The sequence below is a fragment of the Poromitra crassiceps genome (assembly GCF_964638095.1).
Source record: "Poromitra crassiceps genome assembly, chromosome: 8".
Classification (NCBI taxonomy): domain Eukaryota; kingdom Metazoa; phylum Chordata; class Actinopteri; order Beryciformes; family Melamphaidae; genus Poromitra; species Poromitra crassiceps.
Genome location: NC_139629.1, coordinates 22,274,965 through 22,293,551, shown reverse-complemented (window position 1 = coordinate 22,293,551; position 18,587 = coordinate 22,274,965). Strand labels below are relative to the sequence as shown.

Here is an 18,587-nt window from a genome sequence, read left to right as displayed (position 1 = left end):
CTGGACAACTTTGTTTTAACGTGTGCAATGTGAGATTTCCAGTTTAATTTATCATCCACTATGACTCCCAAGAATCTAAATTCAGACACTCTTTCAATATAAACTCCATTTATGGACAATGTGACGTTTTCATCTTTTTTTCTGTTCGCAAAAACCATAAACTTAGTTTTTTTCAGATTTAATGATAACTTATTTACATCAAACCATCTTTTAAGCTTGACCATTTCATTTGCAATACTTTCTGTCAAAGTTTTTAAATCATCTCCAGAACTAAAAAAATTTGTATCATCTGCAAACAAAACAAACTGCAACAATTTTGATACGTCACATATGTCATTAATATACAAAATAAAGAGTTTTGGCCCCAAGACTGAGCCCTGTGGAACTCCAAGTTCAATCTTCAAACATTCTGATGTAATACCAGCAAACTGTACATATTGTTGTCTGTTATCCAAGTAACTGCTCAGCCAATCCAGAACTACTCCTCTCACCCCATATATGTGTAACTTAGAAAGTAAAATAGTGTGATCTATGGTGTCAAATGCTTTTTTCAAATCAATAAAAACCCCTATTGTATATTTTTTATTCTCTATTGCCGTTGTAATTTCTTCTATTATATTCATTAATGCTAAAGCTGTGGAGCGATTTTTCCTAAAACCATACTGACTCTCACTCAGCAAGTTATTCCTATCCAAAAAAGCATCCAGTTTTTGTACAAACAGTTTTTCAAGCAGTTTGGAGAATTGAGAAAGCAAAGACACTGGTCTGTAGTTCGTAAGACTGTGCTTATTTCCTGTTTTGAAAAGTGGAATCACCTTAGCTGTTTTCATGCTATCTGGAAAAACACCAGTTTGAAAAGAAAGATTGAAAATAAAACATAAAGGTTTACTTATGACATCAATAGTTTTTTTCACAATAGTCATATCTATCCCATCACTATCAGTTGATGTCTTATTTTTACACTTTGCTACTATGGATTTGATATCATTTTCACACACATCATCCAGAAACATAGACTGCAACACTTTACTTTCTCCATTCCGGACACTTTCGCCTTGCACATCGTTATGAGTATCAATTAAATTGGCGAGGTTAGGACCAACATTTACAAAGAAAGAATTGAATTCATTTGCTACTTCATTCATGTTTTTTATTACCTTATCATTGTCATTAATGAAATGACTGGGCAATTCTGTGGACACAGACTTATTGCCCATTACCTTATTTAGAATATCCCAGGTACCTTTAATATTTTTTTTATTTTTTTTAAGCATTTTATTGTAATATTGTTTCTTTGCTTGTCTCATTATAATTGTCAACTTATTTTTATAAACCTTATATTGCTTTTCAGCTGTCATTGTTCTAAATTTTATGAAGTCTCTATACAGTTTGTTTTTCTTTTTGCATGCATTTTGTAATCCCTTCGTTATCCAAGGCTTTTTACTAAAATTGCCTTTATATTGTTTACATGTTATTGTTGGGCAATGTTTGTCATACAATGTTATGAAAATATCTAAAAAAGACGCATATGCAGAATTTACCTCATTTACATAGACCCCTCTCCACTGCTCCTTTGAGAGATCATCCCTGAACTTGTTTATTGCTGTCTCAGTCCTAACCCTAGTATGTTTCTGGACATTTTCCACTTTTTTTCTCTTTGTTTCGCAATCATATGTTACAAAAATAGGTAAGTGGTCACTTATGTCATTTATTAATAGCCCACTTTTGACATTATTCTCCATGATGTTTATAAAAATATTATCAATGAGTGATGCACAGCTCGATGTAATTCTACTGGGCTTGGTGATCAAAGGGTAAAGCCCTCTACTGTACAAAGCATCCAGAAAATCTGATGTTGTTTTATGTTTAGATACATTCAGAAGATCAATATTAAAATCCCCACAGATTATTAATGTTTTACTTTCATTTAGGCCATCCAGTAACCGTTCCAAACCCTCATTGAATGTTTCCACATTTGACCCTGGCGTTCTATACACACAAGTAACACAAATATTTTTCCTCCTTTCCATTTCGATCTCCACAGTAATGCATTCCATTACATCATCAATCACCGTTGTCATGTGTTCAACAGGCTTGCATTTCAAGTCACTGTGCACAAACAGAGCCACGCCTCCTCCTCTCTTATTGGTTCTGTTTGTGTAATGCAACTCATAACCATCCAGATGAAAATCAACACCTTTAACTTGATTTAACCATGTCTCAGATAAGGCTATCAACTTAAATTTACTTTTAAATGTGTTTAAATAGTCATTTATCTTAGTGAAATTAGCATAGAGGCTTCTACAGTTGAAGTGTATTAACGAAAATTTATTCTCCAGTTCTATATTTTCATTCAGGTGTTCATCAGTATAATATTGACAAGTATCACAAATAGAATTAAACACGTGACTCTCCGCATCGACATCATATTCAAAATCATATAGTTTGTACTCCATACAGTCAGTTCTTGAGAAGATTTGACTTCCAATTGGCACCGTCATTAATTGTCACAACAATGTTTTATGACTGCAGGAGACATGCTCCCTGGACTCTGTTTTACACTCCACTCGTACCTTTTCACTGCTTTGCTTTCCCGTCACCGTGTCGCCCCAGTGAATCAAGTAGTGACTTTACGCCCAGCATCAGATCACCTGCAGACGCTCCTCTCCTGGAACGATGCGTGTGCTGCGTCTCCCAGCCCGCTGCATGCAGCAACGACTCCAAGTCTGGCTCCCTGTCTGGAACATCCATACGGACTCCGTACTCCCGTAAACCCTCTGCCGCTGCTCGGGGATTGTCAAACATCTTGATTTTTCCATCCTTCTCAAATAATTTCAGCTTTGCAGGAAAGACAATGTGTGACTTGATCTTTCTCTCCCGAAGTTGTTTCCTCACTTGTCTGTATTGCGCCCGTTCCTTAAACACTTCAGTGGTGAAATCTTCGTCGAAGTAAATCCTGCTGTCATTCACTCGAATGTCTTTCTTCGTCCAGGCGGCGTGAAGCACCCGTTGCCTCTCGTTATAATTTTGGAAGCGAACTAGTATCGGCCTGGGACGCTCGTTTTGTCCCGTTTTGTCCAGTCATCTCTTTTCAAAGAGATGACTGACACATCTTAACTCATTCAGGGCCAATGACGTCTTTGACGTCTTATCAGGAATAGCCCAGAGGGCCAATGACGTGTTTGACGTGTTTTTGTTTTTATTACTGCAGGGCGTAGTTAAAACACTTCCCCAGCCTGTCACATGGTATCAGGTCCCTATCATCTAAGACAACACGTGAACAAACAAATACCGCAGCTGTTGTTTTGAAATTGAGCAGGAGGAATATCAGAAAATGGATAAGGAGCTTGCCTTGTGCAGACAGGAGAAACCCCATTGAAACGCCCCTCGCGCGCTGCAGGAGCTGGTCGCTTTCCTGTGTGCCAGCCTTCCTGTGTGCCAGCCGGAGAAAACCGGAGAAAGTAATCCACAGATGCGTTTGATCATCGGAGGAATGAGGAAATGATCGATCAGCAGTGATCAGAGGGCGGTGAGGACGTGTTGAATAGCCGAGGGGAAAACGGCAACGATAGCAGGAAGAATATGACAGGGGGAGACATGGACAAGCAGCACACGAACAGCTAGGCAGGCAGAAGCCCGCTGCCCGTTCTCAAGAGCTTCATGAAATCGCTGGACTGCGTGCCCTCCAGTGTAGTGTCTCTGCTCCAGTGTTGCTCCTGGCCAATCCCGGCGCCACAGGGCGTGGTTATTGCTTATCCTATGTGGGGTTAGAAATCACGCAACGAAGGGGGATCGTGTGTGTGTGTGTGTGTGTGTGTGTGTGTGTGTGTGTCTGTGTGTGTGTGTGTGTGTGTGTGTCTGTCTGTCTGTCTGTCTGTCTGTCTGTCTGTCTGTCGGTGTGTCTGTCTGTCTGTCTCTCTGTCTGTCTGTCTGTGTGTCTGTCTGCACACTCACTCACACTGCAGTATTGTTGAATGTAAAAAAAAAGCACTTCATGTGTATATATATATATATATATATATATTTTTTTTTCATTTGTGTCATAACGAATAGTATTTACATGTCTGATGTCAATACAGTTCAAAATAAAAGAATTGAGAGCGAGTTCTGCTTGAGAATGTATATTTTACAGAAATTGCATTTGCTCCTGTTTGTCATCTGAGAGAGAGACATTTTGGGTGAAAACAGGGTGTATATAAATGGATATAAGTAGAGTACAGAACATGCTAAAAGCTAACTTTTTTTTTCCTGGTGAACCCAGAGACGTACATCTTCATTTTGAGGTATTGCAAATCACTCTGGTGCTAATAGATAATTTACTGTGGGTCTTGAAAGATGACCAACAATTATGAAAATCTTTGGCCTGTGCTAAATATTGGCAGTCCTAAACTGGCCCTGAATGAGTTAATGGGTTTTCAGCCAGGACCAAAAAAGAACAATAACACGTGCCACTTTAATGGATAGGTTCACCCAAGAATGAAAAGTTGGTCATTATCGACTCACCCCTAAGCCAGCGGAAGGTCAGGTGAAGTTGTTCCAGTCCACAAAACATTAATGGAGTGGTTCAGGGAAAGAGAGTTACAACATTATCCTAAACAATTGAAGTCAATGGTGACCAACAACTTTCAAATGTAACCCCCCCCCCCCCCCCCCCCAATACTGCTCTTCTGGTCTAATCCAAGTCTCCAGAAGCCCTGAGATGCAAAGCAGACTTGAAAAGACGTCATTTACACCCTGTTTTTAGCCAAAATCTTGTCTGTAGCTGTGAGCTGAAAGTGAAAACGGGACTTTCAGCCCACTGCTACAGTGAAGATTTCAGCTAAGAACAGAGTGTAAATGACGTGTTTTCAAGTCAACTTGGCATCTTGGATCTTCTGGAGACTTTGATTACACCAGTTGAGCAGTATGGAGGCACTTTTTTTTAATAAACATTTGAACGTTGGTTCACTTCAATTGTTCAGGAGAATGCTGTAACTCTGTTTCACTGGAAAACTCCACAATTTTTTGTGCACTCAAAAACTTCACCCAACCTTCCACTGGCATGAGGGTGAGTACCGCAAATTCCGGACTATAAGCCGCGGCTTTTTTCCCGTTTTTTGGCCCCTGCGGCTTATATAACGGTGCGTCTTATCTATGGATTTTTTCAGAAAAAAAAAAAAAAAAAAAAAAATCTCTCTTTTTTAGCACTCTTTCTAACTATAAATCCACTTCTGTTTTAATTTCCTCTCTTGCCCTCTTTTCACCACACCGCGGACACTGTGTGCACTGTAAAAATAAACAACGGTGGTGTTGTGTTATGTTGTTTTGTTGAAATGTTACGGTAATACGGTAAATGGGAGCTTCCTCAAACAGCCATCTCTTTCCCGACAATCCCCTCTGTGCGTGACCACTTACATATGGTAATTACGGTAAGCAAACGGCCACAAGCCCATCAACTCCCTCCCCCGACTACCAGGAGAAAATCACAAACTTCGGCGAATTCACACAAAGGAAGATCAAGGAATATTCCATCGAACCGGAGCAGATCATAAATATGGATGAAGTGCCTTTGACGTTCGACCTGCCACTCACTCGGACTGTTAACAAGAAGCGCCCTGGAGGATTCTTTCACCAAAAAAAAGCTTTGCTCGTTCTCGACAGCATGAGAACGAGCAGTAGATGATCATGAGGTGGTTTTTCAGACGTGTCGATATAGCAGTTTATCGCAAAAGTGTAATGGAAACACATTTTTCGCATTTGCACGTCATGTGACCCATATTATCCCTTGCAAAAGGAGCGGAAAATAAGTTTGGTAAGTAAGGTTCGATAGCCGTGTCAAAACCTCCGCAGCAAGTGGAAAACTTTGAAGCAACGCTACCTAGCAGAAAGACGAGTGTTGTGCAAAAGCGTAGCCGGGCAAATTAGATAATGTTTAATGGCAGAAATCGGTCCATGGTGACAGCAGGCTGCCTGTGTGCGCGCATTTGGCACAGCGGCGAGATGAGAGGATGAAAAGCACACACTGGTGCGGTGGTGCTGTCTGAAGTGAATACAGTGACTGTGAGTAGGCTAATACATTGCACACGTTTCAGGTGCAATTATAGAACCAAATCAGCCTTTTCCCCCCTCCATCTCTAAATCGGACCAGTTGTAGGCTATTAGGCTACCTTTTTTCCTCTGCCTGTCGCGCTGACTGCATTCACGCAGCCAGCAACATTTTGCGACTCATTTTCTTTTGAATTGATAATCAGGCTCGTTTATATGCATTGTAACTTCATGTTGGGATTTCCATTGACCATTGGTTGGATTTGAGCATGCAGGGGACGGGATATGGGGCAGATCCCCGTGCGTAATCACTGTGGCAGCTGCTGCAACGGGGAATCACTCAAACGCAACTTCAATGGAAACGCCTACAAGTCGCAATTGTACATTGTCGAAGTTGTAGAAATATCGCAATTCTTTTGCGAAAAACTGTAATGGAAACACAGCTATAGATGAAGAGGAGTTCGTTGGTTTTGAGTGACAATGAAGGAGAGAGGAGAGTGGTTGACGAAGCCACCCTGAACCTGTTCGTTTCCGACACTGAAGATGAGGACTTTGGTGGTTTCAGTACGCAGGAAGAAGAGGAAGACGAGCATTAGTGACTTGACTTCTCTGGTTACAGGTTTGCTGCACATATAGCCTATTGTTGTGTGATTTTGTCTGGGGATTAGTGACCTGACTTTTGTTTTGTTTTGTTGAAATGTTAATAAATGGGAGCTTCCCCAAACAGCCATCGCTTTCCCGACATTCCTCTCTGTGCACGAACCCTTTCATATGGTAATTAAACATCAAAACACCCGCGGCTTATAGACCGGTGCGGCTTATAGAAGAAAAAAATAGTCAATTTTGGTCCCGCGGCTTATACACCGGTGCGTCTTATAGTCCGGAATTTACGGTAGATACTGTATATGGCTGTATTTTCATTTTTGAGTGAAATTATCTTTAACGGTTTATAATCCACCTCAAAAACAGGCAAAGTGCATTACAATTTCAAACATCTGAATGATGTGAACATGAACATCACAAGCGAGTGCGACTAGTATGTAAATGGACTGCATTTATATAGCGCTTTTATCCAAAGCGCTTTACAATGTGCCTACATTCACCCATTCACACAACGAAGGCGGCAAGCTGCCACGCAGGGTGCTGGCACAGCCATCGGGAGCAATTCGGGGTTCAGCGTCTTGCCCAAGGACACTTCGACATGTGGACTGGAGGAGCCGGGGATCGAACCACCAACCTTCTGATTAGTGGACGACCCAGTAGTATGTGTGACATGCCATCGACGGTTATGTAACACTACAGAGTGTCTGTTGGGACAGTCTATTCAGGCGGTAGTAGCAGCCAAACTCACCAGGTCCACCTCTCCCAGGTTCAGCTGGGCCCGGCCTAGAGTCTGCCAGCCCTCCCACCAGAGGGAGCGGAGCTTCACTGCCATCTCTGCGGCCTTCACAGCCGGGAACACTTCCTGGAGGGTGGTCAGCACCTGGAGGTACGAGCACAATACAATTCTATTTTGTACGGACATTGAGAGATGCAGCTTCTGTAGCCGACCCGGACCTGTGACACAAGCAAGAAGACATACGTTTCCTTATGGGAACAACAGAGCATCACAAGAAGGCTTCTGTAGGTCAACTGCAGAAGATGACGATGGATAGCCTCTCCAGGCTCTCCAATCATCTCCCGCATCATGCACATAACCCATGATGCACTGTAAACCATCATGCACATAACCCATGATGCACTGTAAACCATCATGCACATAACCCATGATGCACTGTAAACCATCATGCACATAACCCATGACGCACTGTAAACCATCATGCACATAACCCATGATGCACTGTAAACCATCATGCACATAACCCATGATGCACTGTAAACCATCATGCACATAACCCATGATGCACTGTAAACCATCATGCACATAACCCATGACGCACTGTAAACCATCATGCACATAACCCATGACGCACTGTAAACCATCATGCACATAACCCATGACGCACTGTAAACCATCATGCACATAACCTATGATGCACTGTAAACCATCATGCACATAACCCATGATGCACTGTAAACCATCATGCACATAACCCATGATGCACTGTAAACCATCATGCACATAACCCATGATGCACTGTAAACTAGGGATGTTCATTTTGAAAATTTTCCAAAATCGATAATCGGTGAAAATTAACGATCAATTATCGATTATCGATCATATTAATAATTAGAAAATTTTTAATATTTTTTTTTTTTTTTTTTACAAAATGAATGCCTATGGCAGAAAATACGAAAGACAACGTGTTCTCCTCAATGAACTCTTTATTTCAATGTGTCTCCTCTCCAACACTGCTGTCCCCGGCGCATGCCGGTGTGAATTTCCCATGTTTAAAACAGTTTTGTTGGCACAAAGGCCCGTGCCCAGCCAGAAAACTAGAGACTATATGAAGCTCCACCTCACGTTAGTCGGCTGTGCAATGGAGTGGGGCGAGGAGGAACGAATTCCACCCAAACCTAGTCCAAATTTTTTTTTTTTTTTTTTTTTAATAATTAAAAAATCGATCCAAATGCCACAGGATCGATTCCAATCCTTAACGATCAATTATCGATTTTCGATAATTGATGAACATCCCTACTGTAAACCATCATGCACATAACCCATGATGCACTGTAAACCATCATGCACATAACCCATGACGCACTGTAAACCATCATGCACATAACCCATGATGCACTGTAAACCATCATGCACATAACCCATGACACACTGTAAACCATCATGCACATAACCCATGACGCACTGTAAACCATCATGCACATAACCCATGACGCACTGTAAACCATCATGCACATAACCCATGATGCACTGTAAACCATCATGCACATAACCCATGACGCACTGTAAACCATCATGCACATAACCCATGATGCACTGTAAACCATCATGCACATAACCCATGATGCACTGTAAACCATCATGCACATAACCCATGACGCACTGTAAACCATCATGCACATAACCCATGACGCACTGTAAACCATCATGCACATAACCCATGACGCACTGTAAACCATCATGCACATAACCCATGACGCACTGTAAACCATCATGCACATAACCCATGACGCACTGTAAACCATCATGCACATAACCCATGACGCACTGTAAACCATCATGCACATAACCCATGACGCACTGTAAACCATCATGCACATAACCCATGACGCACTGTAAACCATCATGCACATAACCCATGACGCACTGTAAACCGCTTTCACAAATCACACTGAAACATGCAGCTCATCAGAAATAAGACGGCAAGATAAGATGACACGTTATCCAACATTAAGATGGATGGTGCACTCAGAGCTACTGTAGGTAAAACGGCTTTCTCTTTTTCAGCACCTTGGCCATGGAACCAGCTGCAAAATGTCCTTACCTCAGAAGCACCCCCTTCTTTGACTACCTCTAAAGGTCTTGTACAGACTAGGGATGCACCGATCCACATTTTTTCACTTCCGATCCGATTCCGACACCTGAATTTGGATATCTGCTGATACCGATATTTTTCTTGAATATACAGTATAGGCAAAGATTTGGCCAATTACAGATTTTTTTTTTTAAATATACCTTGCAAAAAGCAGACAAAATTAAGAAAATATACAAGGCGAAGAAGGATACTATTATACATGGGCAAATTACGGCCAGCGGCCCGTGCTGGAATTGCAAAAAAACAAAAAAAATCAGATTCCGATCCAATCCGATCCGTGAATTAATGCCAATATCGGCACCCGATACCGATATTGGATCGGATTGGTCCCATCCCTAGTACAGACTGCTCTAAAGGCAAAAATGTGCTGTTTTATGTAACCTTGATTTGAAATGGACTAATCGTTGGTACTATCTTCTATCTCCTCCCCTATGGAGTCTTTATGTGTTGAATTACATGTGAAACTGTTTTGACTTTCTTTGTCAAACGGCCATGCTGCCTTGTTGACCAGGACTCCCTGGAAGAAGAGATCTTGTATCTCAATCGGCTCCCTGGATAAATAAAGGATGAATAAGTCAATAAATTGATAAATTGGTAAAACGTTTTTTTTTAACACGTTCACTGCCAATGACGTGTTAATACGTCAAAAAAAATCCAACGGTTGACTGCCAATGACGTGTTAATACGTCAAAAAAAAGAATTATTATTTTTTGACCGTGGGATGTGCATCTAACCCTTTTACATCTCTTATATAAATATTGGAGCCACCGAACGTGTACAACCCATTCCACTGACCCACTAAGTGGCGACAGTGCTCTCCCAGACTAGAAAAAGCAGAGCCAAAACTGCAGGGGAACGCGCGATGAAACCATTCTCATACTGTAGAATGGATTGGCGAAAACGCTTTCGCTTTCGCGCTGATTGCTGGCGGTGAGGGATTGCAAATTTGCATAATAGATTACGGGTGGAAGACACTTTGAAACACGCAGCATAAATAAGACCAGAATCGCAAAAGCTTCATCAAAGCTCTCAACCGAAACTCCAAGAAACGAGCGAGCCCATCCAGACTTGCCCAGCGGCCGCCAGCAGACAGGCACAGCAGCAGCAAAGCAGTGAGCCTGGTGACGCGAGGTTACAGCAGCAACAGAAACGAGCTTGTGACACGCCCGCTGCAGCCAAGAAGAACACACACGGAGGGAGGAGTTTGAAGGAGAGGGGTGTTTCCTGCTGTTATGGAGGAAATTACTGTTCAAAACTATTGTTTAGATGTCTGACGTCTTACTGATGCCAAAAATGAATGGTTAAAGTGACTGTTCTATCGAATTTCACAAAAAGCTATTTATCTCAGCTTAAATTTTCAGACGCTGAAACCATGCTGTATTCAAGTGCTAATGCCTACATAACTACTAACTCTACAAACTAACTATTTTAGACAGAGAAAGCACACATTCTATTAGTTCTTTTTAGATATTTTGTGTTCACAAAATCTTAGCAGAAAAGAATCCTCAGGTCTTGAAAGATGAGCCAGAATCCTCAAAAAACCCCTCTGGCAGAAGCTACCTACAGTAAAAAAAAAACAGCTGGCAGTGAATGTGTTAAAGACTAGTTTAATCAAAAAGCTTAGATAACTATTCGTCTCTCTGAACCATGCTCTGAACACACCGTGCATTATTAGCGCTTTTTTGTTGTTCAATGAAAGAATCCAAAGTAAAGAGTCCATTCTTTTAACGTTATCATAACCACATTGTCATTTTTTATTTCTTTTAGAAGGGTTTGAATGTATGTCGTACGATAAGGCAATTATGTTTCTGACTGCATTTGACATCGCAAATACTTACAGCCTGTGCAACTCCCCTCACCATTTCCCTTCTATTCCCGTTAATGCCAAGGAAACCTGTTATCATGGCACACATGCCCCCGTTTGCCCGGGTCCCGACCTTTGACTCCGCCCACTCAACCGAGTTCAGTTGACTGATCCTGGTCAGTTTCAGGCGGATATGTGGAATCTCCCTCCCCCACGGAAATCGGCTAGACTGGAAGCAATGTCAGACTGAAGATGGAAATTGAGTGTAACGACTTGACAACTCTGTCTGATATCAGCCTACTGTATCTGATCTGCCCATCTCCACACTAACTAAACAACCACAACTCTGTCTGATATCAGCCTACTGTATCTGCCCATCTTCACATATAGTATAATAGTATATAGTATTGTAGTATATAGTATCCATCACATCCTTTCAAATCAAAAGGAGATTCAAAGACAAAGTCCCATATCACAACAGGAACGGGATAAGAAATGTATTCTGAAACAGCTGGAGGATCAGTTGCTCAGAAGAAATATGCTGTGATACTTAGAACTTCAGTTAAGCATGTCACTTTTCCTAGGCTAAATCTACAGCATCTTCAATGATCTCTTCAGCTTGACATCATTATGGCTAGTAAGAGGTGATGAAGGCTAATTTCCTCCAGAGCAGAGTCCAGTCTACACACACCCACTAACAGCCAGACAGGCAGGGGGCTGGCCGGGTGCATCACGCACGAGCTGATTGAGTTAAACAGGAAGTAAACAGTGATGACAGGAAGTAAACAGCCAATGTCAGCAGCCTCGCCGTCCTCGTCATCCGGCCCAGTGACGGGAATGTGATCAGAGCAACACTAGAGATCTGACCCTAACCCTGTGTAATGAAACACAGCACATGGTCAACATGATTTAATAAGTAGAGAGGAAATGTCGTTTTGAACAGCCTACAAACAGACGTCCATGTTTCTGTCAGCAGTGCCAGGGTTGATTTTCCAGGACTGGTCCTGTAACGATTTCCTTCTCAAATATCCCATAATAGATCATGGCGGACAGAAAAATGTCGTGTTTTTGTTATTTTATTTATTTATTTTATTTGAGGGACAATGCACATTAATGATGAACGTTACTGTAAATGTGCCAGTGTTAGCCAGATGGCTAATTTTCAACTGCTGTCCCTCGGAAACTCCAGTTAGAATTGCCAGTGCCTCACACACACACACTGACAGGGGTATTAACCCTAACATACATTGTCTTTGATGGTGGGAGGAAACTGGAGCACCCGGAGGAAAACCCACACTAGCACCCAGAAAGGGGTTCGAACCCGGGACCTTCTCGCTGTGAGGCAGCAGTGGCGCTAACCACTGAGCCACCCATGGCTATAAGTTAGATAACCTGTGCTACAGATAGTGAATGAATGAGAGACAAGGTGGATCAGAGGGCTATCTACTGGAGATGTCTTCTCAATCTCCTACTTTCCCCAGCTGAAAATGGGAGTATCTATGTTTTCAATGATGCCTGTGCTAGAAAAAACTAGAACGACCGCACCGTGGATTTATGCCTCTGCCATTACTGTAGTTCATTCTTGAGTCCATTTGAGGCAAATTGGAAGAAATTCCGTCAAGGCGCTCCTGAGATGTTGCATTACAGAGCTTGGAAATTGGGTGTGTGAGGTCACAGTGACCTTGAACTTTGACCTTTAACCATCAAAATCTAATCAGTACATCCTTGAGTCCAAGTCGATGTTTGAGGCAAATTTGATGAAACTCCGTCAAGGCATTTGTGAGATATTGCGTTAACAAGCTTGAAAAAGGTGTTCGAGAGGTCACAGTGACCTTGACCTTTGACCACCAAAATATAATCAGTTCATCCTTGAGTCCAAGTAAATTTCAGATATCGCGTTAACGAACATCGGACGGACGGACGGACATATGGATGTACGGGTGGACAACCCGGATCCATAATGCCTCCGGCCTGGCTATCGCCGGCGGAGGCATAAAAACAGCAGAGGAGAGACTGGAAGACAAGAAAGACACAAGACAGTCAGATGTGGTAATACAAAGAGGAAGCGAAAGGAACAGACTAAGACAAAGTCCAAAGCTCCTAACTTGATGGGAACACTTCACTTTAGCTTTAGTCAAGAGTTCATCTGGAAATCTCCAGCTCCAAACATTCTGCTCTCCAAACAAGTGGCCACACGTGACTGGTTCTGTGCTGGCCATGCCTTCCAAGGCACATCCTGACTACACACAACACATTATACTCCCAGAGCCAGACCCAAATCTACACACCCAAACTCTGACGGCACCCACATTCTATCTGGAGGCCTTTTTTTAACACACTTTGTACTGAGGAAAAAGGAGAAACATGAGACACTATGATCCAGTCATATTAGGTAGAGGATATTTTAACCATATTCCAGCAGAACTGGGGGCTCAGAGAAGAGAACAGCATTGTACTGTAACGTACCTGAGACTTCATCTCGTACAGCAGCGCGTCGTCAGGAGTCAGCTGAATGGCCTCGTCCCACTTCTTGACGGCCTCCCAGTGCCTGCAGAAAACACACACAGTGTGACAGTCGCACTGCTACGTCACACACACACACACACACACACACACACACACACACACACACACACACAGTGTGACAGTCGCACTGCTACATCACACACACACACACACACACACGCATAAAGACACACACAGTGTGACAGTCGCACTGCTACGCCACACACACACACACACACACACACACACACAAACACACAGTGTGACAGTCACAATGCTACGTCACGCTATTTAGTTATGCAGGGTGCCGAATTAAGGATAATAGACACATTCAAATGCGACCGTAACGCACACACACACACACACACACACACACACACACACACACACACACACACACACATATATATTGTGTTTTCTGTGTTCTGTTAGGTTAAAACCAGGCTTAGCTTTGACCTTGAATTAGTCAAATGGATTGTGTTGACATTGCGTAACTTGGATGGTGACATTCTACATTAGCACCAATGAATAGCCTCCTCACTTAGCATGTTATTAGTGTTGTTGCATCATGCAAACACTGCATCAAATCATGAAATGAATTGAACACGCCCTATATCATTGTCTCTGTCTTCAGATCAATATGTGTGTTCAGTGGCTCTCATACAGCTCATCATGGTCATTTGCATGTGCTTGTTATAGAGGGGAAAGTCCTCCCTGATGCCTTTACATTCTTGCACTCCATGTTTGGAAGGCTGAGAGAAATGGAGAAGAACATCTATGGAATCTGACTGATTCCTCTCCCTTCCGTCCGAGGAGTCTGGCGCCGCAGGTCTCCATATTTTGGGATTGCGATGGGCGGCGCTTAGCGGCAGTGCCCTTGGAAAATAGTTTCAAACAATCCAACTTGCCGTTTTCAGCGTGTAGCAACGAGCTAGCGTGGAGGTTTCTGCCGTTAGCTTGCTAGCTAGTTAGCGTTGTTGTTTTCACTGAGGCGGCAGGGCACCATTTACAGCGACACACAGGGAGGAGGGAGCGGAAGCCGCTCTGATTGACATGGTCGGAGCCAATGACAGAGCTTGTAATAAGCCGGGAGCGGACATCCGGCTGCCACCGAAACAGTCGCTCCAATGGGAGAGCAGAGTAGAGCAGAGGAGGGTTTATCCCAGTTATGGAGACCTGCGGCGCCAGACTCCTCGGACGGAAGGGAGAGGAGGCTGGCCAGCGAGACTACCTTCTCTTCCACTGAGAAAAGGAGTTCTACTACTGTTAAGGCAGTCCAAGTCAAAGTGACTGGTCTTTGTTTTATTGAGTGATCTTTGGGTGAGAAAAGGGACACACTTCGCTCCTGAGGCTATAAAGCCGTACAGATGCAGCCATCTTCTATTGGCTCGGCTGCCAGCCAAGATCCTTGGCAGGTTAAACAAAGATAAAACAGAGAAACTTAACTTAATTGACTTAAACTGAACTTAATTGAACATAAAATAAATTAAACTAATCCAACCTCTTAATAAACAGTACAATAGCATTAGTTTCTCTAAAACAATGTCCCTTATGGTGTAAAACGCTCGCCTTTCTGCAAAGCTTCGCGCACCACACCACCTTCATTTTTGTACGTGAGGGTCATCCTGCTTCACAGTATTGGACATTGTGCATAGGACATCTGACCTATTGACAGAATGAAGTATTATTTTTTTCAGGAAGTGGAGAATTGCTTTGTACATCTCTGATGTAGTCTACATTGACAAACGTTATTAAAAGTCTGGCCCACATCAACCCCCCCCCCCCTTCCCCCCGACTCTCTACTCTACACTGGAGATGTTCCTCATGTTGTGTGGAAACAGCGATGCCTCTTCTCTGTAAGCGTAACTCTGGGGAATGCCCGGACCTGATTCAACGGACAGTCCAGAGTTCATGTCTGGAAATGTCTTAAGTGTGTGCTTTAAAATCCTCTCCAGCTCCAGCTGTCTGTCAGAATCAGAGTGGCCGCACAGAGCAAGCGAGGTGCTCCAGCAGGAGTCCATCACAACCCAAGCAGGTCCTCTTATTAGATATGTGACATGTCTGAGCTGAGGGGGCACACTGAGCTTGGGTAGCCAGTCCTGATCAGTCAAGCACAGAGGTCAACTCCCGCTCAGTCAAGCACAGAGGTCAATAAATAAACAGGATTTTGCATAATAAATGATTTGGACATGAGTCATACATGTGAGTCACGCTGTAATGTCTCACTTCAAACACTTGAAGGCTGCTGACCTATCGTGTATAGGGATGCACCGATCCACTTTTTTCACTTCCGATCCGATTCCGATACCTGAATTTGGATATCTGCCGATACCGATATTATGCCGATACCAATATTTTTCTTGAATATACAGTATAGGCAAAGATTTGGCCAATTAAAGTTTTTTTTTTAAAATATACCTTGCAAAAAGCAGACAAAATTAAGAAAATATACAAGGCAAAGAAGGATACTATTATACATTATTATACAAATTACGGCCAGCTGTGCGCTGGAATTGCAAAAAAAATATATATATATATATATATATTTTTTTTTTTTTTTTCCCAATTCCGATCCGATCCGATCCGTGAATTAGTGCCATATCGGCACCCGATACCGATATTGGATCGGATCGGCCCCATCCCTAATCGTGTAAACCTTTGTTTTGGATGCTTCAATACCAGGATAGTGTCACATGATCGCTGGGGGTCGGAGATCATGTGACACTATCCTGGCATTCTATTGGCTGTGGATTTCGGACAGGATTGTTGCACTACAAATCTGAGCGAAGAGAAGAGATCCAAGAGCGGAAGTTGCAAGAGCGCACAGAAGCAGTTTGAAGCGGGAGGGGAGGACAGTTGCATGCAGGCACAGAGTTTGAGCGCAAACAGAGCAAATGTAAGTGCGAGCAGAGGATTTTTGAGTGTGAGTGCAGGAAATCTGTCCAAGCAGAACACTTTTGAGTGTGAGCGTACAGTTTGAGGACAAGCAGAGCAAATTTAAGCACACGCGGGGGCTTTTTGAGTCCAAGGGTCCAAAATCTGAACGCATTTAGATAGGCAAATCATTCCATAGTTATTATAAGCCATGTTATTTTTTTTAACACACAAGCACACAGTTATGCTCTGTTTCACTCCAACAACCATCTCCTCCTCGAGTCAATACAGCCTCGGTTTATGGAGACGGATATCCTGAAGAACTGGAGGGAGGAGAGATCATTAACCAATAACACAACACTGATTAGCTGTAAAACTATGCTCTGATTAAAGATACAGCCAGGATCAAGCTAGAGCAAACTGTATGCCGGCCTTGGACAAACAGACAAACAGACAAGTGAGGAAACGGAACCGGGCTTGTGTGGAAATCGTCTCGACGGCAGACGAGGCAACAGGCACTGCAAACGCAAGTCAGGAAATTAAGCAATGTCCCGCGTGACGCCTACGACTCTCCAGCCCTGACGTCACAAATCGACTGATCAGTAAGAGAAGGGACAGAAACAAACAAAAAGAAAGAAAGAAAGAAAGAAAGAAAGAAAGTTCTAAAAATAGGAGGCTGCAATCACTTGTTGTGTCATACAGGCAACAGGGGGAGAGAGAGAAAAGATAATGTGCATTGTGGTCTAGTGTTGAAAGGTGTCCATATTGTGGCAATAGCATTTGACGGTATGATGATGAAGAGGTAGTCAACAACATCCCCAATACTTTGTTATGGCAACAACAACACTAAACCAGGGTGGAGTCATAAGCCTATCTAAACTACAAAATGTCAAGAAACATTTGGACCTTTAGAAGATATTGGATATTACAAATATTACCCACATCTGTGTGAACGCCAAAGGTTGAGCTAGATATGGTCAATGCTCGTTAAATGACCAGGGCACTGACATAAATTATGCATTATTTATTTGATTTTTTGCTGTGAAATGTTCTCTTCGATGACAGCGGGTCATTCGTCCCAGTTAACATTCCTCTGTGCGTGACGTGATGGATAGCTCTGTGTGTGACAGTGATGGATAGCTCTGTGCGTGACGTGATGGATAGGTCGGCACAGTAGATTTGTGCATGTGTAAATAAATAGTGATCCCATACATGGGGCACAATCTTAGACAGGGTGGGAAATGACAATCAGCCAAATGCTAGCAAGATGTTGACTGTAGCTGCCTGGTGAGCCCATAGGCCTATGGAAACACAATGCACACAAATACAACCGTGACTTCTAATCCTCATTACAAGACATTGAGTGCGTTTACATTGCACACTAATAAACTGATTATTATTGGATTTCTAGAGTTACTACCTGATCGTCATGTGGTCGTTTAAACGGCATCCAACTGGCGGCCCACATGCGGCCCCGCGAGCGCCATCTGTTTGGCCCGCGCTGGAATTGATTTTTCTTTCTTTTTTACAGTGCACCTGAACGCAACATGCAAGATACCCGCTGAATAAGTGTCCAAATGTTCATGTAATTCTGGCCAATACTCCACTTCTGTTATAACATTTCAGTCTGGAATATGGAATATCTTTCAATAATGTTTTTGGATTTTCTTAGCTTCAAGAGTGCATTTTTGTTCGTATGACCCTCTCAACACAGGCTTTGAGAATCCCGGGCCACTTACTGATACTTATGCTTAAATTAACCCACTCATATTCTGGTTTATTTCAAGAAAAACATTTTGGCTAGGTGAAATTCTAATTGGCTGGTAACTTTAAAGATTTTTGAGATTTCTCTATCGATATCAGTTCCTTCAAATGAATATTGATTC

At 42.7% G+C, this 18,587-nt stretch overlaps 1 protein-coding gene across 1 annotated transcript in view; it reads right to left on the bottom strand.

Moving 5' to 3' along the window:
* The window catches only part of ttc33 (tetratricopeptide repeat domain 33), a 34,901-nt gene that overhangs the window by 11,010 nt on the left and 5,304 nt on the right, over positions 1-18,587 (bottom strand). The window contains exons 3-4 of the mRNA XM_083641420.1: positions 13,789-13,870; positions 7,376-7,507 (exon numbers count right to left, since the gene is read on the bottom strand). Of these exons, the coding sequence (XP_083497546.1) occupies positions 7,376-7,507; positions 13,789-13,870 (214 nt within the window). The remainder of the gene's footprint in view (positions 1-7,375; positions 7,508-13,788; positions 13,871-18,587) is intronic.